The sequence below is a fragment of the Furipterus horrens genome, unplaced genomic scaffold, assembly GCF_987537825.1.
Source record: "Furipterus horrens unplaced genomic scaffold, mFurHor1.1.pri manual_scaffold_10, whole genome shotgun sequence".
Lineage (NCBI taxonomy): Eukaryota > Metazoa > Chordata > Mammalia > Chiroptera > Furipteridae > Furipterus > Furipterus horrens.
This window is the reverse complement of record NW_028327180.1, coordinates 87,526,640-87,549,933: the sequence shown is the minus strand read 5'-3', so window position 1 is coordinate 87,549,933 and position 23,294 is coordinate 87,526,640. Positions and strand designations below refer to the sequence as shown.

Here is a 23,294-nt window from a genome sequence, read left to right as displayed (position 1 = left end):
TACATCAGTGTCTCTCGCCTTCTCTTTCTCCCTCTTTCCCCTCTCTCTAAAAATAAAGAAACAAAATCTTTAAAAAAATAAGATTATTAGAAAACAGTCATGAGTTAGCTTGAAGGCTTTCTTAGGCATTCCAGCTGCCTCAATAAGGTCTGGATCATTTGAATAGCTTTACAGTATTTAAATGGCTAATTCTGTTATACTCTGGATAGTCACCTAAAGTCCATGAACTCCAAACCAATCCACTTTCTTATGCATTTCAAACATTTGATTGGCCTTTAAAATAATCACCTTAAAATACATTTGTTATTTCCCCCCAAGATTCCAAATATTACTTGCAGTCCTTGAAGAAACCCTGAAATATATAGAAAAACACAAGACAACTAGAAAACAATAGCCCCAAATTTTATCACTCAGCACAAACACTTAGTTTTTTAGCTGCCTTGCATCAAACTTTTTTCTCTTCCAGAATCAGAAATTTTCTTTCTCCCTGAGGTGACTTCTGGACACCCTACCTTACGCACGTCCACAGGTATGTGGGCACTTGCTTGTTCCTTCTTTCCTTACCTCTAACTGAGGGGCAGAAAACTGTGACTAGAGTCTCCTTGGAGCAGATGAGTAGAGGTGACTTTTGGACCCTGTGAGCCATGAAGTCCCCCTGGGACAAGCTGATGTCAAGGCAGCATTTGTGGTGCATTCATTCCTGTGGATAAAGGATAAAAGGGTGAAGGAGTGGGAGAAGACGGAAAGGAGGGAAGGAGGGAGAGGATCGATTGATTGATTTTGATTCACTTGTGCACATCTCGAGAGACTGGCCTTTCCACTCTAGGTTAGGCGGTGCTGAGCTGCCTCATCCTGGTTGCCAGCCCACCAGTTTTCTGGGTTGAAACCCCCAAGGGGTGCACTCCCTTGACTAGCTGGCTTTTTATAGTGGAGGGAGAAGTCTTTATTCTTCTGTCCTTTCATCCCTCAGGCCTTCTTTAGGAATTCACTAGGGCCCAGGGGCAGAGAATTCCCTACAAATACGACTGACTCACATCCTTGGGGGGGCGCTAGAGAGAAGAGCTTGGGCTTGACTCCCAGTTCTACTCCTTTTTGCTGGGCGTCCCTGGCTTCGCTTCATTCCGGGTTTGTTGTGGAGCTGTGTAACTTTGGGTGTTTAAAGGACTTAGATGCTTGGCACATTAGTAAAGCACTCAAATGGTAGCTGCTTCCTCAATGGGACTTTAGTTAAAAAGAGAACAGATACCCGAGGGTAAATACACCAAGGCTTGTGATGGAACAGTACAGGGAGGTAGGGTGGTAAGCATGTTGCTGTGCGTGCTCTGGTATCACCCTGCCTGGGTTCAAAACCTACCTCTCACCTGCTGTGCCACTTTGGGAAAGTTAATTAATCTCTCTGGGCCTCAGTTTCTTCATTGATAAAATGGGAATATTAATACCACCTTTCCTATATATGTGTCTTTTCCCAAGGACTAAGTGAGAAATGTGTGTAGATCACTTAGAACAGTGTCTGGTATGTACTACATGTTCATTAAACATTAGCTCTGTTTTTAAATGACAGAAGTCCATTTCAGGGACAGAGGGACACCCAAAATAGAAAGATAAGCATTTACCTAAGTCTGTTTTCTCTTTTCCTTTGTTTTCTTATGGGGTCCAAGGTGATGTTCTCCCGTCAACACCCCAGGCATTGACATGGAAAATAAGAGGCTGGGGTGGGGGTGGGGGTGGGGGTTCTCAGCCATGTGGTAAGGGGCTGTGGGAACAGTCTGTCATCTGCCTGCTTGTCTTGAGATCGCGCGGTTGTGGTTCCATAGTGGTCACATCCAACATCCTCCTGCAAGCTGGGATGAAAGTGAAACAGGCTAAAAGCATCAGTGCGGGCATCTTCCCTTTTCTCCCTCATTTCTGAACCCCTTCCTCAGCCGCTTTGGACTTGAAGCTAGGAATGCTAGTTGGAGAAGCACCCATTCATTTTTCAAAATACTACTAACATTATTTTATCCTCACCTGAGGGCATTTTTTCATTGCTTTTAGAGAGAGAGGACAAGGAGAGAGAGGGAAACAGAGAAACATCGATGTGAGATTAACATTGATCAGTTGCCTCTTGTGTGCACCTCAACCAGGGATCGAACCCACAACCTGGGTCTGTGCCCTGACTGGAGATCGAACCCGCAACCTTTCGGTCTACAAGATGACACTTCAGGCAACTGCGCCACACCAGCCAGGGCCTACTAACTTACTTTACGTTGCACAAACATTACACTACTGCATTTTTGTGAGTGATACATAAAAAAAACATAGAAACAAAATTCTCTTTGACTCCCCCTGTTTAATCCCAGCCCCTCCTCTGAGGTCACCGTTGCCATTACTCGAAGATGAGCACTTTAGATCTTTTTCTGTTTCCTTAGGTGTGTGTATAGATATAGAAAGACACTGTTTCGTACATGCATTTTTAAAAATATGCTGCCATACTGCGTGCAGCCTTCTCCGTTTATTTTATTCACCTCACATTTTATATATATATGTTCGACCGCCTTCTTCCTTGGTCCATGCTAATCTGCATTATTACGTTAAATTGCTGTGTAGTATTTCATACCATGGTTGCTTATAGTTTCCATTGCCCTGTGAGGGCATTTCAGTTGTTCCAATGTTTTGTCCTTGTGAATAGTCTGCAGGTGTGTGTCCCCTTAAAGCATTTATGCAAGTGCTTCTCTAGCTAGGGTGGTGACCAATGAGGAGAAATGCTAGGCTGAAAGACATGTGCACTTTTAAATTTCATAGCTATTCCAAAGTTGTCCTCCGGAAAGGCTGTGCCAATTTGTTTTCCTGCCCACAGACTATCTGCCTTCTTGTACCCTCCCTACACTTGATAGGACCATTAGTTTAATTTTTTTTTTTTTCAATCTCCTGAGAAGAAAAATGTCATCTTGTCCTTTTGCTGTTCTGATTAACAGAGAGTTTGAGTGTTGCACTATGTGTTTATTAGCCAGAAAACAGCCATCCTTTACCTCTGGGAAGGAGGCAATGTAGCATCACTCATGAAGGCGCAGAAGATAGGATTGGAGGGGACAAACGAGTGAGTGGAAGGCGTATAGGTCCTGAAGGAGGACCATAAATCAAGATGAAATGCACCGCTGATCTCATGGCGAAAGCCCTGGCATGCACTAACTCATACAGTGGGAAGACAGACAGTCTGGCCTCGGTGTTGATAACACAGGAAACTGCATCCCAGAGATTCAGACCTTCTTTGCCCGTGGCACAGGGTCAGGGTGGGGGCTGTTTTCTATCGGAAGAGAAGGTGGCAATCAGAGAAGCGATGAAGGGTGGACAACGAGTTTTCGAAATGTTATCGTTTATTCCATTCAAATCTTGGACTATTTTACACTGAGTTGGGAACCAGAGGTCATCGGATGGTTTGCCCTCTTCTGTGATATCCCTGATCATTTTCTTTTCACTCCTCCTTGTTACCTTCCGGGAGAGAGGAGACGCTGGCTCCCACATCCAGAGGCTGTGCTGCGGAGGAGGAAGGAACTTGTTATAAGAGGGTCTGTCTGTTTCTGTGTTAACACCTGCTCATTATGGAACAAACCAGGGTCTACTGAGCACGTACCATGTGCTGGCCATGCTCCTGCCATGGGCCACTTCATCCAGTCCCTCCCTAGCAGATACGCACATTCCCTATTTTATGTAACTTCCGCACGGCCACGCAGCTCTCAGGTACCAGGCCCAGAAAGCCCAGCTCAGACTCCATGCTCTTAGACAGTATTTCATTTTACCTTGTTTTCCAGCCTGAAATTAAAGGTCTTGTTCTTTTATTTACCATTCTCTCTTCCCACTGGTTTTGGTAGCAATACACTTGTACTGGTAATTATCATCTGCTAAGGACTTAGCTCTGTGTTAGGTGCTGTACAAAGGGTTATTAACATGCATTTTCATACTCAGATCTCACAATGACCTAGTCAGATACAGAATATCACCCCCATTTTCCATATTAAAACACACACACACACACACAAAAGCAGAAGGTCAGAGAGTTTATGAGACAAGCTTATGCTGACTCAGGTCTTTCTTTGTTTTAACACCATCTGTTTACACGCGTCACCTCATTTAATTTTTTACAAAATAGACACCATTACCACCTTCATTTAGGAGTTCGTGAAGGTGAGACAACTTGTTTGAGGAATGACAGGCCTGGAGTTAGCCCATGTGTTCTCCCCTCGGATGCCACTCTAACACCAGGCTACACTGCTTTCCCCTGGTGGCCCCTTGTAGGCTTTTACAGAATAAGATCACTTCTTCACTTAACAAAAGTGCGTTTGCCCCATATCAGAGGGCCTGCATGTCTCTGTGGGGTTTTCTTTTCCTGGCTGAATGTCCTCAATTCTCTCCTTATTTCTTCATGTAATGTTTGGATGATAAAGCTTCTTTCATGATAGAGGGCTGGTTTAAATCCTTCAAGGGGATCTTGTCAAAATTACTATTCCCTAAAATGAGCATTACCTGGAAAGGCAAGTTCTCACCTCGACTCTCTGCGGAGTTCCGAGGCTCGGGGGAGGGGGTGATCTGCTCTAGACCACACAGCCAGAAACACAAACAACAGTAACAACAATAAAAACCCTCAGAGGTTCTTCCTGTAGCTAAAGCACGTCTGTTAGGGGGACACAGACTCTTACTCCTCCAGGACCCTGGGAGTTTAAATCATTCCTTCTAGCCTGAGGAGTGGTTCATTTTTGCTTGGCAGCAGGGGTACATGAAATGGTTCCAGATTGCTCCCTAAAGACTCGGTCTCTGCCAGGTGGGAACCCTGAAGGCAGGGTGAGTAGAAGCACAGGGCTTTGTTATTTCCGCCATAAAATCAGGTGGCCTGGGATTCAGTCCTCTATTCATTATGCCTCGAGCTCACTTTTACTAGCTCAGTAACATCCCAAATCCTTTCTTTTCAGTCCTTCCGTCTCACAGTCTCCTGGGTAGCCTGGGGCGAGGGTTAACAGAGCTATACTGGGAAGTGGGGAAGGCTCAGGTTATAGCCCAGCTTTGCCATTTCATTCTGGGCCCCCCCCCCTCCCCTTTTAGAATTTCATGTGAGTGACTCATTCTGTCCTTTTCTGAGTCTCAGTTTCCTCAAAATATAAAATTGAAATAATAGTAGTCCTTATTTCACAGCGCTGTTAGTGAGGACATGCCTGAGAAAAATGCCCAGTCCATAATGACTGGCTTGTAAATGATAGTCACCGTGATGGGTTCCTGTGCGTCTCCGCTGCTGTCCCTACACATGTGCCCTCGTTTTTAGGCCAGCCCAGCAAGGTAACGAGAGGCCACTTCCAAAAGCTCCCAGCAGACCCACCGTTCCTTGTAAGCACATTGACACTTTTTGGTTTTATGTTTTGTTTTTTTAACTGCTGGTCACACCAGAGAAACAGCTGATGGGTGACAAAATTACAAACGCGGGGAAGTTGCGAACGCTTTAAAATGGTATGATAAAAGTTCTCTACTTATGATTAGAATGAATCTAAGATTCTGAAAGCTTTTCACTGGCTCCTTTGTCTATGGCTCTACAGAACTCTTAAAGATCGCTTTCATTTCTGTGCGTGGATGTCTTTAACTTGTTTTGTCCTCACATTGCTCAATCTACGGAAGCGACGCCCTGTAATTTCGGCTTAGAAAGCAAGTTATGGCTGAAAAAGAGCTGTGGCCAAGTTTGCCCTGCAAGGGCTTCCAGATGTGTGTTTCTAATTTCATAAGACACTTCCAAGTACATAGCGTCTACTTCTACCATCTGAAGAAGCCCCACCCCAGGGGCACAAATCTTTACCTCGCTGTAGCTACCTGGAATGGAGCTCAGAGATGTGGGGTAATTTTCCGAAGATCATATAGCTAGACAGAGGAAGGGTGGGGACTCATACCTAGCTCTCATGGGCTTTAAACAGTTTCCATGAACTCAGGGACTGAAGGGTTGTTGTGTATGGAAAACTGGGAAACCGAGGCCAGAAAAGGCCAGCAAGTTAAGAGAGGCCTTACAGTGAGTTAGGCAGACAGCTGAGACCAGAGGCCAGTTCTTCTGATCTCGGGTATAGTTGGCCTTTGTCTCAGGACTGGCAGCCTTTGCCTCTCAATAGGGCCTCCCTGAGGGCAGTTAGTCATATTTGATCCTAAAGCTTTAGGATTCGCTTTTTTCTAGCCCCCAGATAGATCATTACACCCGTCACCAGCATGAAGTCAAAGCTGTAGAACAATTTCGAATTGAAGGCACCCAAATACACAAAAGGACTTTGCTGTCAATCCAGTAAAATTGGAAAAAATGAACGTTGCTCTGGTAATACTAACATTTTTCTTTTCTTAAGATTTTTATAGTAACTTTTCCTTGGTCCCAGATGTCAATGGTAAAGAAGTGGGGAAGAGATGCTTTTAGGAACATTTGTCCTATTATTGTATCTTTTTTTTGGTTTTACAAAGCCAGCGCATGTATCATGGTCCAGAACAAGCTGGCCTTTCCATAGAATCAAAGGATTCTCAGAGGAAAGGCAGTTGGAAATGGTTTTTTCTATCTTTATTCTGGCATTTGGATTGCATATGTGGATATCTGGGAAAGGCCTTTCAAATCTGTCTTTCATTAACCATAGCTTATCTAGTCATTTCTCTGTACACAGCACAGGACATAGAAACATAAGTCAGTCATGACCTCTGTTCTTAAAAAGGTCACACTTTAGTGATATAGGCAGGCTTGGACATAGCAATTAGTTGTCCAGTGTGTTTTGCTTTGGTTAGAAGTATGAAACAGCACCCTGGGGCCCCAAGGAGGGAAAGACAGATTCTATCCTGGAAAGGAGGGCCAGGACAATTTCACTGGGACACTGAAATTGGTTCTCCAAGGATGGGACCATTTCATGGAAGAAGGAAGGGTGACGAGGGAGCAGAGATGGGGGGACTTGATAAGAGCAAGAAATCTTTGGAGGTTGTTTAATAGTCTAGTTAAATCTCATAAAAACAGGAAGCCGGTCATGGTCAAGGTTCTTAAAGGATGTGATTGATGGGCTGGAGAATTCAGATTTTATTCCGGGGTCATAAAGAACCATTCATGTTTTTTTGAGTATGGAATGATATTTTCAGTTCTGTTGTACGAAAAGTTGTTCTAGCAAGAGTGCAGAAGATATATCGGAGGGGAGCAAGCCTAGAGGCGGAGAGGCTACCCAGAGGCTTTCTGCAATAATTCAGGCTGAGGCTGGAGATGAGTGTCTAGACTAGAATGATGGCAGCAGTAACGGCAGAGAGGGGAAAGAGTCAAAGCCAGTTAGGAGTTAGAAGCAGGATGACTTGGTGACTAAAGAGTACAGGATAACTAATTCTCTGTACGTGGGAGACTAGATTGATGTGGTGGGTTAACTGGTAAAGGAACCCTAGGAGGAAGAATGACATTTGTATGGGATATCTTGAACCTGACATGCTCCTGGGATGTCTAACAGGCAGTTGGCAATGTGGGGGCTTGGCTCACTTAGGAATGTCTGGGTGGGATGGGTGTCTTTGATGGTTGCCACCTACCGTAGATCAAATAGTAATTACTATGATGATTCACATTATAAGTGCTAAATAGGGATTTGTCACTGTGCCAATACTTTCACATATATTATCTCATAAGGGATAGCTCAGGGCTATAGATATAATTTTGGGAGTCACTGATAATAAATGACACCAATTGAGTGTCTCTTAGATGCCAGGGCTGGGCTCAACGCTTGTAACGCATTGTCTCATTGCGAGGCATGGCTGGATCTGTGAGGAAGACTTGACCATCACACACTTTACAAAGGAGCAAAAACTGAGGTTTGAAGAGGTTGAGAAATTTTCCAGAGTTTGAACCCCAGGTCTCTTGGCTCTAGAAACTGAGCTCTTAAACATTTTATTATATGGTCTTCTAAGTAAGCTAAGCTCTAACTGAGGTTACTGTAGGATCACCTAAAGGTAATTGTGTGAGAATAAGGGAGGAAGAAAGAGGTGCAGAGGAAGACAACCCCCCCCCCCCACACACACACCAGCCCCCAGGGAACAATTGTTAGAGAAGAACATTAGGTGTTCTTTCAAGAATATTTAGAGAGGCAAGGTAGAGAGAGAAGGGGGTGGTGAATGGAGCAAGGCTGGTCCTGGTGTAGGAGGAGAGGATGCAGCCAGGAAAGCGGGGGGTGGGATCTGCTCTAGAAAGCAAGATAAGAGAGATGGGAGTGAGGACAGAATAAATGAAGGTGTGAGAGCAACCAGATCTCTTGCTGGCCTCCCAGGGAAGTAGGAGAGGACTGGGGAACCAAGACCTTGACCTTAGAGATCATTCAGTCTGTGATCGGCAGACCTGTTCCTGGGCTGGGATCACAGGGAGCTTAGTGAAAAATAGATTGTCCTACTTCACTCAAGGCTTGCAGAATTAGAACCTCTGGGTGGGCCCAAGAAATTATATAAATAAATTTCCTCAGGAGATTCTTTTGAAGTCAGCCCATCTCTGGCCCCAAGGAGGCCTTTAGGAATGGCTGGTGTAAACTCTCCTTATTCTACATACAGGGGAACTGAGGCACAGAGGCCTTGAAAACATTCAAAGAGAAGTGGGAACTAGGCCCTAAGCGGGACCCTCTTCTGGCTCCCAAATCACAGCTCCCCGCCCCCCCCCCTGCCCCCACTGCACTATTTTATTAAAGACGAAATCGAGCCCTGTCAGAACCTGACACTTTTCTGGATCCTCAGTTGATCAAGGACATAAGGAAGTTGTAGGAGAAATTGCCATTCTCAGTACAAGTTCAGCAGGAGGAACAGAAGCAAAGCTCATTTTCTCTCAAAAACGTCGTTAGGAGGAAAGAAATTGGATGCAGTTGATTTCAAAGTCAACATCTTTCCCGAGGCATTAGCCGATTTGTTTTGATTTCTCATGCCGAGTGCTTGGCATGACTCAAATCAATTGATAGGCTAGCAGTCTGGGGAGGAAAGGACAAAAAAAAAAAAAAAAGATCCTCACCATTCTCCTCACAATAAACATTATAGTATACCAACTGTACCGTTGCTTTTTTTTTTCTTTAATAAAGTTGGAATTGAATCCGTGTAATTCTGGCCTGTAACAGCTCACCTTCAGAAAGGTCAACCAAGTAAGATTAAAGAGAGTTGCCAGGCTTTAGGAGAGGCGCGCCCACGGTGAGGGGAAGGGTGTGAAAAGAAGGTACCAGCCGCTGAGCCGGAACACAGCCAGCCCCAGAATGAGTTCTCGTTAGTGGTTAACCAAGGGCGCTGGGTGACTCACTCCGCAGACCACGGAGTCCCTCTGACACCCAGCCGGGCACTGCAGGGACCTCTGGTTTCCTGTGGGGATGATTAAAGGGGAAAGTTCAGTAAGTTCTGTGACGAGGTGTCTGTTCCCTGTGCTGTGAACAAGTCAGTGAGTCCAGGCCCCAAGGCCTTTTGGCAAAAGCCTACCTGCACTTGGGGCCTGGAAGCCCGTGATGCTCAGCAGCCTGGCAGAGGGGAACAGACAGGAATCTGGACTCAGGTGTCATTGTTCTGCCACTTACTGTCATTACAATCAGGCAGCACTGGGCAAGACAGGAGCCCTGTCTGAGCATCAGTTTCTCCCTCTTTCCATAATTCTGCCCAAGTCAACTTAATTCAACATAAGCGTGCTTACCTCATAGATTCACCCTGATTTAAAATGTGATAATAAATGTCAGAGCTTTGTGTACTTTCAGCTGCTTATGCTGAGCTCATCATTGTCACCAGCAATAACAATTCTTAGAATCTCTTTTTCAGAAATGGCACCCACCTAGGCAGCGAAGGGCTAGGGGTCTGTTCCAAGTGACCGTCTTCACCATTGTGCCACAGAAGAGCATGGCCGTTCGCTGTCCAGCACCGGTCTTCCCAGAGGAGGTGCATATGAACTCTTGCCATGTTGTCCCAAGGCCGCGGAGCCCAGAGAATAAGAGCCTGGGCTCTCAGGTAGCTAACCGTGGCCCTGAGTTTGTTCACTCCCTTCCAAGCAATGTGACTTGATCAAGTAGCCTGCCGTCTCACCGCCACACGGTCCCCACTGTGAGAAGAGGACAATCATGGTGCCGAGTGTGGAGCACTGTCTGAGGTCAAACATGGAAAGTACTCGCACTGCGCTGGGCTTGTAGTAAGCGCTCGGTATAGGGTAACCACGTATCATTGGTGTAACCAATAATTCTAAAGGTTCCTGGTGAAACATGCACCTCGCCACCTCCCTCTGTCAGGATTATTGCTCAGCTGGTGTGGGCAGAGTGGTGTGGACTTGACCCTTTGGAGAGGAGTCCAATGGGGAAGGATTAGGGGTGAGGTCTTGTCTGTGTTTCACCAAGACCCTCAGGGATTGACCTGTAAGAGCAGTAGCCTGGGGTGGTGACTCCCAGCTCTCACAAGGATGGTGACATTTTTGTTGCTGGGGCACCTCGTGGGCAGCAGGAGGGGGAGGCATAGTTCAGAACTAGGGTGACTCACACAGCGTGTTCCCCAGCCTCTGGCTTCCCTCTGTTACCGCGTCTGCGTGAACTGTGGCGTCATCTGTCACTCCTTCCTCTTTGTGAGCCGTCTTTGGTGCTAACCCAACTTGCTCTCTGTTCCCTCTCACAATTAAAAAATAGGCCCCACCCGATTTTGCTCTCGGAGTTGAGGAAAATCTGAGTCATGTATGTAATGCTCTGTTGACTCATTAAATGTAGGGTGCCCTCTCTCTCTTTTTTTTAAATCCTCATCTGAAGATATGTTTTTAATTAATTTGAGATGGGGGTGGGAGACGAGAGAGAGAAACATTGATGTGAGAGAGTAACATAGATCGGTTGCCTCTTGTACGCACCTCCAATGGGGATTGAACCTGCAAACTTTTGGTGCCAGGCTAGAGCACTTCTTTTTTTTTTGTCATTCTACATATTAAAGACATGTGGAGGTCTCCCAAATTTAAAGGAATATGTGAAATCAATTAAATGTGTGTTTCTACTTTCAAAAAGCATTTTGAAATTCTAAATCTACCTTAAGGTCAGAAAATATGGGTTCTGGTTTGTAACTTATTGCTCTGGACCCTGGAGTGAGTGAAATTCTCTACAGATACATTTTTCTATTTATTAAAAAAATGATTCATAGAAAACAATTTTAAATTCTTCTCAGCTCTAAAATACTCATATTGTGATTCTGGGATCCTTGAACTACCCCTTGGATTTTTGAGACCATACTCCCAGTGATCCAGTAGGGGGCAGCATAAGCCAATGCTACCTATAAAAGGACAGGATCGCGGAAGGCTTGAAGTTGTCACATACCAAATTCTAGGATTGTGTTGAGATTGTATCTATGAATTGACTTATTTTAGAACTAAATTTGTTTTAAAAGTAGAGACTGATGAGTCCCCGTGTCTATGAATTCCATGATGAGTCAACATAGATAACAGGAATTTTAAAATGTATCCACTGAGGAGATAGCTTTTATTTCCAATTGATTTCTGTCATGAAGCTCAGCGGTTATTGTTTGTTTTCAAATAGGATTTTAATACGCTCTTTTTCTTTTCTCTCCGAGTGGTTAACGATCATGACTTTCTGAGTCATTCAGAGTTGGGTTCAAAGTTCCTTTTATGGTTTGTGTTACCTCGGGCAAATGATTTAAATGTTTTTCAGCCTCAGTTTACACATCTGTTGATGGGTTTTGTAAGCGTCAAATGAGATAATTTACATGAAGTGCCTGTCACTATGCCAGGCATGCAGTAGTGCTCAATTGATTATGAGAGGGAGTTTCTAGTCATTGAAAGCAAATTTCTGCTCGTGGGACAGGAACAGAAGTGATGTTCAAGATGGATTTTTAAAAGAAATTCTAAAAATGCAGTGCCTTTCCAGAACTGCACATAGCAGCAGGTGGTTCTCTCTGAGTGAGTGAGACAGTGGGTTCTAATCTGCAGCCTCAGGCACAACCATCTTGAAGAGCAAGTCTCCCATCGCTCTATGGTCTGGAAGTCTGAAAGTTTTAAGAGTAAAATTGTGCTCAGATATAACACGTTCAATTCCCTAACTCCACGGGTGTTATTCTTGCAACAGCAGACTAGGAGGCGGCAAACTCCTGGTATATATTTTAGGCCTCGCATGCCATACTGTGTCTCTGTTGCAATTCCTCAGTTCTACCTTTTTAGTGCAAAAGCAGCCAGGAGCACCCACACACAAATGGTGTCACTGTGCTTCAGTAAAACTTTATTGATGGCCACTGAAATTTGAATTGCCTGCAGTTTTCAGGTGTTATGTGTCATTATTCTTCTTTTGGGTTTTTCCCAACCATTAAAAATATATAAAAATGATTCTTGGCTCTCGAGCTGAACAAAAACAGGCCACAGGCTGAATCTGGCCCTCTGGCTGCAGTTTGCCAACCCTTGATCTATACCGTCCAGATGCAGGAAAGGCCCGTTTCCCTAGGTCTCTTCTAGAACACTCACTGATCATTGCCTGCCTACCGGATCATAAGTCCTTTGAAGGTAAAGATGGAGTTTTTATGCTATAGTTTTAACATTTAAACTTTATTTTTCATGTTTTAAAATAAAGATATGCTCTTGTTAAAAAAGTTAAAACACTATAAAATGAAAATTCCATGTATTCCAACATTACTCCCCCTCCCACTCCACCCCTGCCCCACCTCAAAGAACAAAGATAAAGAGATTAATTACTGTAACAGTTTGAGCTGTAGTCTCTCAGACCGTTTTTTTCCTACTAACATAGTAACATCTATCATTTTTTACAGAATTCCCAAATTTTTTACAAAATTACTCTCTATATTGTTTTAAACTCCCTTTAAAATTCACTCAACAATTTTGTTCAACAAATTTTTACTGCAAAGCCATTACGTATTATGCATATGTTAGATTGGACCACATGAAATGGCTGAAGTTTGAATCATTTTTTAAAAACTTTTTATTTTGAAATAATTTTAGACTCACACAAATGTGCAAATATAGTACAGAAAGGCCTCTGCCTTCCTTTAGCTTCCCCCAGGGTTAACATCATACATTATTGCAGTACGTTGTCAAAACCAAGACATTGACATTGGTGCAACTCAACTGACTAGTCTACATTCCTACTTGAACGTTACGCATTTTATCTGTGTACTCATTTTAGACAAACAAATCATTTTGACTTAAATAAAACACATCTATCTCTATGTAGAGACAGATGTAGATAGATGTATATCCTGTATATCTTTGCATGTCAGTCCTCTTGGGAGGCATTTTTTTTAAGAGCATCACCCAGAGTCTTGGGCTGTGGGTGAATGGGTTTCTGTCACCTGCTTCAAGGTTTCACTTAGAAGGTCAGTGTGGTACTGCTCTGGAGACATGACACATACCTAAGAGCTCATGACTCAGGCCTCTTAGAGTTTACAGTGATTAACACTTGATACATAGGATATTTTACAGTTAAAAGTCTTACATTTGAAAAACATTTAGAAATTATACAAATGTACTAATAAGAAAAACTATAATTGCCTATAATAGTTCCATGCAAAGTCACAAGTATTTAGCCTTTGAGTGTTTCTTTTTAGTTTTCTTTGGGGAATAAGAGGTATACATGTATTTGTTTATCTTTATTTTTCAAGTATTTATGTACTTATTTTGTATTCTAAGTATGGCTTTATAACCTTTTTAAAAAATTACTATGAAATGATTTTTCTCAGATTAGTCAAATTCTCTGTAAAAAGTCATTTAGAAATAAGGTTTAAAAGGACATAGGTAACCAGTTGGTGAAATATATGCATTTTCAGATGAATAAACTTTGTGGCTCAGAGAGAGAAAATGTCCTGCCTAAGGTCCCACAGCCAGGAAACTTTAGTAAAGATAACTACTTTGTAATGGTAAAGTGTAAGGGAGGCTGGTGGTAGCCTCATAATGTTCTGAGGTCTGGGGTCAAATTTTACAGAAATTACAATTTGCCTGAGTATGCATGCATACTGTGAACCCTGGGGGAGGGGCTAGGGAAGGGAAGACACCTACTAAAAAGGACTCCTGGTGGCTAAGTGAGCTAAAATAAAAAAGCGGGGCCTAACAGCCATTTTGGCACAGAGGCCTCTCGTACAAATTGCACTTCACGGAGAGGCCTCTGTGCTGAACTGCCTGCCAGAACTGTGTTTCCACCATCTGAGCCAGCCTTTATAAAGGAGATCCTCGAATCCTATTTCAAACAGTAGGACTGAGATTTTCCCCATTCAATCAGAGCTACGCATCGGAGACCAATCAGAGTGGCTCTATTCTGACCAATCAGAACAATGCCTTTGGACAAATCAAACCGTGAGGATTCAGGGTCCTTATTTGTGTGAGGATGGACGAATCAGGGACCAGGGGCAGGGATTTCTGTCCCTATAAGCCAGCTCCCCGCCTGGCTCAGAGAGCGCACTTCCCACGGAAGGCTGCCTTTCTCCAGCTGGAGTTGAAACACTGAAGATATCTCACTGGAACAGAGCGGAGCAGAGCAGAGCGACCTAGCTGAAGAGTGGCCTGGCCCTGGGCTGCGTGGTCCTGGGGCGGCCTCACAGCCATGCTGTTTTCCCAGCTGCTGACTATAGCTCTCTTGAGCTGTTTGCACTGAATCAAGTTCCTTTTTCACCAAACCCCAAATTGGGGATTTTCTGTTGGCATTGAATTGGCTCCAATGACCATCAGTTGATAATACCAAGAACCCAAGAGCCTAAAATTAAACGAGCAAGCTAATTTTCTAATTTACAGCGAGAACTCTAGATGCCAAGTGGTCCATATTTTGGTATTTTTTAAATACAAATGCTTTTTCACTCTGTAGGAAAATCTAATATTAATCAAAAGTATTGGCGACTACATGACCTGGGAAAGTATGGCTAATTTTAAGATTCTTTAGTTGTTGTCATTTATTTTAAGGTAGATAATACACATACATGGCAAAGGACAAAGTGTACAAAAAGTTTTAAATGAAAAGTCAACCTTCCTTTCATCACTGTGCCCATTCCCAGAGCCACTGTTGTCTTGGAAGATCTTAGTGACCACAGTGTCTGTATTAGTTCCCTATTGTTACTGTAACAAATTACCAGATAGTAGATTAAAACAACACAGAGTTATCATCTTATGGTCCTGGAGGTCAGAGGTCCTCAAATCAAGTTGTTGGCAGGGCTGAATTCCTTCCCGATTCTCTCCAGAAGAATCTGTTTCCTTGCCTTTTCTAGCTCCTAGTGGCCATGTGCATTCCTTGGCTTGAGATTCCTTCTCTTATCTTTAAAGCTAGCAACGTTGCATCAAATTTTTCTCTCTCTGATTCCTTCTTCCATCATCACGTACCCTGACTTTGACATTTTTGCCTACCTCTTAGAAGGATCTTTGTGATTACATTGGGCTCAGTAGTTGATCCAGGATAAATCTTTCCATCTCAAGATCTTTGACTTAATCACATTGCAAAGTCTCTTTTACTATGTAAGGAAACATATCTACAAATTCAGAAGATTAGGTCGTGGACACATTTGAGTGTCATTATTCTACCCACCATCATCTCCCAGCTGTTTGAAAGACAGATGACTCATTCTTTCTCTCTAGACCAGATTAATAATGTATTCTCATTAGTAAAAACATTTATTGATCATTTGTTTACACACACCTCCATATTAATACATACATTTTGAAATACAGCCCTCCCAAATAAATGTTTAAAGGATGAAATTTAACATTTAAAGGAGGAAATTTAACATTTTTTCCCCATACCCAGTGGATGCCTTGCTCCCTCATGGTAAGCACCAAGCCCTCCTTGGAAACCACTGTCTGGACCATCCTTTTTTCTAGATTCAGTGTAAATTGTTGTGCTGAACATTTCTTCTTGCATCCTTGTTGCATACCATATTTTGTGCATGGTACAGTTGTGCTTCAGCACCTATATAATGAGGTCCTCGAGAACGTGGGTGTTGATGTCAATCATACAGCTCCACATCCCAGCTCCACCACCTACAGCCTGTCTGACCTTGATCGCGTTGCTCTACCCTCTGCGCCTCGTTTTTTCACTGGCAGTATGGGATGGTGTCTACCCCACAGGGTTGCTCCTGAGGATTAAATGGTCGTTGGAATGTTAGTAATAATATGTCATTAGATGAATGCTTTTTTGAGTTTAATGTGAGGTCCTTCAATTGGGTTTACTCTTGTTACCTGTGCTCAGTACATGTGTCCTGATTTTTTCTTTGGCTGATTACCCCCCAAGTGAAGGTCACTCTTGTCCCTTGTATGTCAATTCCCTCGAATTCCCAGGGCTGCAGTGACAAAGCACCACTAACCAGGTGGCTTGAAAACAACAGGAATTTATTCTCTCACAGGTCTGGAGTCTAGAAGCCTGAAGCCGGGGTGTCAGCAGGGCCGTGCTCCCTCTGACAGCTCCAGGAGCGTCTTCCCTTGCCGCGCCCAGCTCCTCCTGACCCCTGGTGTGCCTCGGCTTACGGCAGCGTCACTTCAGTTCCTGCCTCTGTCTTTTCTGTGTCTCTCTGTGTTTCCTCTTCTCCTCTTATAAGGGCACCAGCCATTGGATTCAGGGCCCACCTGAGTCTAGGATGATTTCAGCTCAAGATCCTTAGTTACAGCAATTACATCTGCAAAGACCCCATTTGTAAATAAGGTCACGGTCTGAGGTCCTAGGTGGACGTGATCTGGGGGGAGCGATATTCAAACCACTACAATTTCCCTCTCACAGAACAGAATTTTATTTCATTTTTTGCAAGTTTTGGGAGCCTCCTGCCTCTATCTGAAGGTATTTGTGTCGCAGTTCAGGGCCTTGGCAATGTCCAGGCCGCGAGAGCGCAGACGGCAGCCATGAAAACCAACAGTCTTGCCTTGTCTAACCTGCATGCCCTTGCCCTTAGCGTCGCTACTTTTCACAAGGAAGAAAAATCATCTATTTGTGTTTCTTGTTGCTGTCTGATGTACAACACTGTGGTCCTTGTAGCGCTTCCCCACTGGCTTTTGGCGTTTTCTGAAGGAGAATAAAAAGAAGAAAAGTGCTGTTTGATATCATTCAGCAGTGTTTGTGTTGGCCGGTTATCTCTCCCATTAGATGATTCCAATTTAAAACACAGATTAGCACCGATGAAACTGACCCAGGCTGCCTTTCTCTATGATGGTTTCAATTTCAGGCTTATCCATCACAAATGATTGTAGTACGACAGGATTCTGACAGAAAGCGGGTAGGACTTCTGAATTCTCACCTGCAATCTCTAGCTCTAGTAGGATATAAAAGCATGCTGACTTTCCCCCTCAGAGTTTTATGTGGCTAGGCATTCAACAAGTCGTGTTCCCAGTCCGTAAGTTCTCATAGCACATTTTGAGCCTCATGACACTGATCACATTTCTTCTCGTGCCTTGTGAGCAGGGAAGTTAGGGGGAAATCACACGCAGTTTCATTTCAGTAATTGTTAGCCTAGATCTTTGTGCCATTCAAGCATTGTCTATGTGTGCATTCTGTATCTATCAGAAGAATGTACTGCCCGTATGATTTTTCATCCTTCCTGGACATCTTCTCCTGCTCTGACTTCTGTGACACAGCTCTTGTTTTCTGCCCATTTCTTCTGCTTCCTTCTTTGCTTCTTCTGCTCACCTTTTTAAGTGCTGGGTTTCCCAGGATGCTTGTTCTTTTCTGTCTGGACATGCAGCCCTTGGATTTCTTCTTTAAAAATTTTTTTTATTGATTGATTGATTTTAGAGAGCGAGGAAGTGTTGGGGAGAGGAGTTAGAGAGAGAGACACACACATCGATGTGTTGTTTCATTTATATATGCACTCGTTAGTTGATTCTTGTATATGCCCTGACCAAGGATCGGACCTGAAACCCTGGCGCATTGGGACGATGCCCCAACCAACTGACCTACCCGGCCAGGGCCAGCCATTGGATTTCTTATACACAGTGAGCATTTTGACAGCCCCCTGCATATCTCCAGCTCAACCTTGATTCAGATTCAAATCTATTTATTGAGCACCAAATATGTGCCAGGAGGTGTTGGGAGTCCCTTTCTGAGCTGGTAGAGAGGGATCTTGTCTTCACAGAGCTTAATTCTAATAGCTCTCGCTGAGCGACGAAGTTGGCCTATGTGCCTCTCCGTCTGCCCACCCTCTCCAGCAGCCTGTCCCAGCTCCATCATTATTACCCTCGGACTGTTAATACTTAAGTAACCCTCTGGCCTCCCTTCCCTCATGTGCTGTAAGTTTTGTGAGGCTGGAGCCATGCCCTGTTCATCTCAGCATTCTTAGTGCCGGGTACAGTGCTTAGCACTTGGTAGATTCTCAGCATATTTTCCTTGTTGAACTCAGCTCTCAGTTATATATAAATGACCCCATGTCTCAGTTTCAACTTCACCTTCTCAAGGACATTATCCCTGACCCTGCAGACCGCCATCATCATGATATGGTCCCATGATATCTGAGATTGTTTCTTCCCAGAATTTTGCATAATTGTAACTATTTTTCAACTGTGTTTAAATTAAATTCGGTCTTCTGCACTAAGTTATACATTCCATTGATTTATCAATGGTACAGCTACCATAAATGCTTCGTCTATCATAAATATTTAGTAAATACTTGTTAGCTGGTAGAGTGATATGTTTTCTTGCTGGATAAAAATCCTGAATGTATTGATGGAACCTGTAGAAAAATTAGGCCCTATTGTCTGCTGGCCTAATACCTTACTCCACCCATCCGTAAAATGGAGATGTTTCTGTGGGACCATGTTGGATAGCAGATGAGCTTTAGGTAAAACCATATCAAAGCAAATGTTCATAAATTCATTGATATTGAAAGACTAAACACATCAACTGAAATTCCAGATGAGCTTTGACATAACTATTTCAAAATGTAACATTTCATTCTCCCACAGATAATAGAAACATTTCTTTTCCTTTTTCCTTCCCAGGTTCTGAGACGACAACTCTCGTGCAAAATCAAATTGAAGAAAAACAGGTAGACATTTTTTTGTGAAGTATTTGAAGTGTGTGACTTAGATTTTAAAAATCTACAGGGAGGGCAGATATATCTAAGGTGCAAAATGAATCGTGACTATTCTAAAATAGCTAAGGAATTCACAGACTTGGACTTTTGGCAGAAATAATATTAATATGATTACTTTTATATGTGCAGATGCTTTGAAAAGCAAAGGGGAATAATAGAAAAACATGGAAAATGATTGTGTTCCTTTTGTGTGGCCCAGGATCAGTGACATCCTGTAGAATCAACACCTGCCCCCAGGGTTTCTCTTATTTTCTGAGAGGACTCTTCATTAATGTTTATTATTACAAAAGTGATCCAAGCCACATTACATAAAAACTTGAAACAGTATAGACATGAAAAGGAAAAGTGAAGGTCCCCCATCCCTCCTTTCTTTTTTCCTCTTCTCTCTCCTTAGAGAAGGAGAGCTCTCCTGTCCTTGCTGCCATGTTGGAGGATAGGACAGTGGGAGGTATCATAGCCCCCCAAGAGCTAGATGGTGCCTGCCACGCAGTGCTTTCCAAGCAGTGTGGTGTCAGGACCCTTTCCTACTCATAAAAAATAATTGAGAAATCAAAAACAGTATTTATTCATTTAAAAATAAGACTAACAAACCCATTATACATTAACATAAGTAATATACATTTTATGAAAAATAACTATATTTTGCCAAGTGAGAAAATTTTACAGAGACAAGTGGCAGGGCTTTACATCTACAAATGTCAATGCTCAGCTGAATAGGAGACAGAGAGCTTCTTGTCTTGGCTAACATAGTCCACATCAGAGAGATGGGGTCATCAGTTCACACGTCATGTGCGTCTTGGGAGAGAATGACAGTCACGATGACAAATAATGTCTCGTGAAAATTATTTTAATCTCATGGGTCCCCTGGCTACCCTTTAAGAACCACTGCTGTAGAAAATGTGAAACTGAGTTCCGTTTTCTCTTCAATCTTGCCTCTAGAAGTGTGAGCCAGCCAAGAGAAGGACGGTGCAGGGCCGGGGAGAGCTCCAGGGACGAGGGCAGTGGCCACCAAAGTGATTTGATAGTGAACACGGCTCACAGCACCATTCTATTTCACCTTCAGACCCCTGAGCCCCATAGCCTATATGCCCATGTCTAAGGCCTAGGAAAATGTGGGGGTCTGGGTACATATTTCAGGTTTTCAGAGATTAGATTTTTTTTTCTTTGTAAGATTGGCTTTATTTTGGTCTAGAGACACACTGGGCCAAAGATGGGGAGATGCAGTGAAGCTGCTGGCTGCTGGAGGGTGTGGTCGGGACGGGAAACTCATGTGAGGATGACGTTCAGGAACAAGTGCCCCAATTGCTTTTCCTGTGTCTCACCAGATAGGCCAGGTGGGCAGCTCCCCTCTGCTGGAGATCATCGCTTCCTCCCTGGGATTTGTGCTGTGCGTGTGTGCACTGACTGTAGCTTTTCTCCTGCGAGGTAAGGAGTGATGAAGCCCTTTAGAGCTTTTAAGGCTCCAGGAGTAGACCAAAGCTGCTTCCTACTCCTTTTCTCCATTCCGCAGACTCCCATTCCTATCACTGTGTCCATCCTGGTCAAGGAAGTGACAGGTAAACTCATTCTCCCTAACATGCTAGAGGCTTCGTGTAGCATCCTCTGGTAGAGACACTTATACTGTGCCAGTCCTAATGCTAGATTCTTTTATTTATTGATTAGAGGGGGAGGAAAGAAGGAAAACATTGATTAGCTCTTCCACTTATTTATGCACTCATTGGTTGATTCTTGAAATGTGCCCCGACTGGAGATTGAACCCACAATCTTGGTGTATCAGAAGGACACTCTAACCAACTGAGCTACTGAGTCAGGGCCCTGATGCTAGACTCTTGACATGCCTAACTCATTCCATCCTCACTCCTGCCTTACATGGGCAGTGCATTTATCATCAGTTTCTTGGGTGGAGGAAACCCTGGCCCAGCCTCCTCCTTTGGCTAGGGCTGCACCAGGAAAGTCATGAATGATACCTGGTTTTCTTATTTGTTTCCTTAAAGCAAGCTTTCTAACCTGGGGTCCACAGATGGAACTTAGGGGACAAGAGAATCCCTCGAATCATGTACAAAAGTACTTGTATGTTCTTATCTGCATTTTTCAAGGGGCAGGGTGCACACTTGTCATTAAATTCTCCAGCTGGCCCATGACCTTCACCCTGTCCCCCACTACAAAAAGGAGTCATGAGCTAGGGTTTATAGTTTTCATGTAAAGCATAGGCATGTGGCCCCCGGTCCTGTTTTAAAATGGAGGGAAATTGTTCCGTAGTCATGAACAAGAGCTGTTTCAAGGTAGCAAGTGAGAAGATAAGATTAGTAATCATCTCAGCCTGTTTGAGCCACAACGGGGAAACTTGTATGTTTTGAAACCTGCTCCTAAGTGAACACTGCCAAAGGAAATTTACAAAGGGATGCTATGTTTTCAGATATTCTGGGTAAGTCTCATAAGGAATGTTTTAAAACCCATATGAGTACTTGAATTGTGGGTAGGCAAATGACTCAGGTATGAAGCAGCTTAATAGTGGTGTCTGCGACACTAGAACAATTTGGTAGCTGAAGGGCATTGCTGAGGGGCCTAAAGAAGCAGTCATTTGGTCCAGGAAGAGGAATGGCTTTTTCTGCCAAAGCCAGTCCCTAAATTCTCGCCTTTAGACTACCTCGGCTTTTCCGAAGGCAGTCGTGGGCCTCTCCCAGCATTTCCCCAGCACAGCGCCCGGCTTATACTGTGGTCTTGTCTTTTCAGGGAAAGTCATGAAAACCAATTGCTTCCGGAAACACACAAGGTAATTCATCTTGCATGACTGATCGTTGTAATGATAGTACAAGGTGTTACAAATGATTAGCTACTACTCAGTGGTTTAATGGCTTGTGTTTTGATTAAACACAGGGTTGGGGCAATGTGACATTAGAGGTGAAAAAGAGGTGGGGATTTAGCTCACATGAACTTCTGTCTCAGTTAACACTGTTAGATTTGTCCAAAATGCAAATGCAAAGGCAGGTTGCATTAACAGAAGTATGACATGCAAAATAAAGAAGGTGATACAGTACGTCCTTCTACTCTGTGCTAGAAGTTCTTCGTTCATCTCTGGGCAACTTCCTTTCAAAGGACATTATTAAACTGGAGTCCATGGGAAAGAGAGCTGGCAGTATGAAAAATGAAAAACACATAGAATATGATTCCTGGGATATATAGTTTCCTCTGCCCAATTAGACCATGGGAGCATTTTTAAAAAAAATAGTTTGAGGAGTCTCTAGAAAGGGATTTTGGATATTTTTCCTGTTCTATAACTTGGGAAAGAAATAGAAAGATTTGATGTAAACTCTGATGAAGACCTTGTCTTTCTTTACTTTATAATTGCACCAACACCACAGTATCTGTTAATAAATAATTACTAACAGGTAGGGAAACTGAGGCTTAGTGAGGCGACTTTCCAAGGCCATAGTTGGAGATTTTTATTTTAAAACCCTCACTTGAGGATATGTTTATTGATTTTAGAGAGAGGGGAAGGGAGAGAGGGAGAGCGAGAGAGGGAAGGAGGGAGAAAGAGAGAGAAAGAGGAACATCAGTTGGGGATCAAACGCACAACCTAGGTATGTGCCCTGACTGGGAATTGAACCTGCAACCTTTTGGTGCACAGCACAACGCTCCAACCAACTGAGCCACCTGGCCAGATATATGTATATATTTGTAAATAAACACCTTTAGGTTGTGATTTTATATTTTCTAATACAGAACCTTCTAAGTCCCCTATTAGAATAGATTGACAAAAGCCCTTTATCCCCTGTGGCCTCAGTTTTCCCAGCCTTGGTTAGCTGTGTTGCAATTGAGCAGCATCCATTTATTCTTGGTCCTGGTGGTTCCTATTATCAGTCTCTTCTCTCTTTGCAGGCTAGACAACGCTGGAGAAGGTAGTAAAAATATCCTCGATGACATACAGCATGGAAGAGAAGATGAGGATGGTCTCTTCACGCTATGACACGCCACTTCTGCTTAGAATGGAGGACAGGGGCAGGATGTGTGAACTGTCAGAATAAGTCTTAGAATGTTTGTGGTTGTTTTTTAAAGCCCATCTGTCCCACTGGTGTCAACTGAGCCAGTTTTGCTTTAGTTTCATAAGTGAAAGGTACTCCAGAGTCCATACCGTCTCTGCACAGGGCCTTAATTTCCTTGGTAGCATCACTGCTCAGTGATCGTCCACGCTACACCTGAACACTTCCTGTGTTGATGAGCTCACTACCACACCTAGTGGAGTCCATTCCATCTCAGACAAGTTTTGAGACTTAGAAATATGTAAAGTCTGTCTCCAGGGAGCATGTGCT

At 43.5% G+C, this 23,294-nt stretch overlaps 1 protein-coding gene across 1 annotated transcript in view; it reads left to right on the top strand.

Moving 5' to 3' along the window:
* TIMD4 (T cell immunoglobulin and mucin domain containing 4) overlaps positions 1-23,056 on the top strand; it is a 32,013-nt gene extending 8,957 nt beyond the window's left edge. The window contains exons 4-8 of the mRNA XM_090288489.1: positions 467-529; positions 18,890-18,936; positions 20,310-20,409; positions 21,718-21,757; positions 22,864-23,056. Coding sequence (XP_090144615.1) covers positions 467-529; positions 18,890-18,936; positions 20,310-20,409; positions 21,718-21,757; positions 22,864-22,951 — 338 coding nt within the window. The 3' untranslated portion in view covers positions 22,952-23,056. The remainder of the gene's footprint in view (positions 1-466; positions 530-18,889; positions 18,937-20,309; positions 20,410-21,717; positions 21,758-22,863) is intronic.
* Positions 23,057-23,294: the final 238 nt, after the last annotated feature.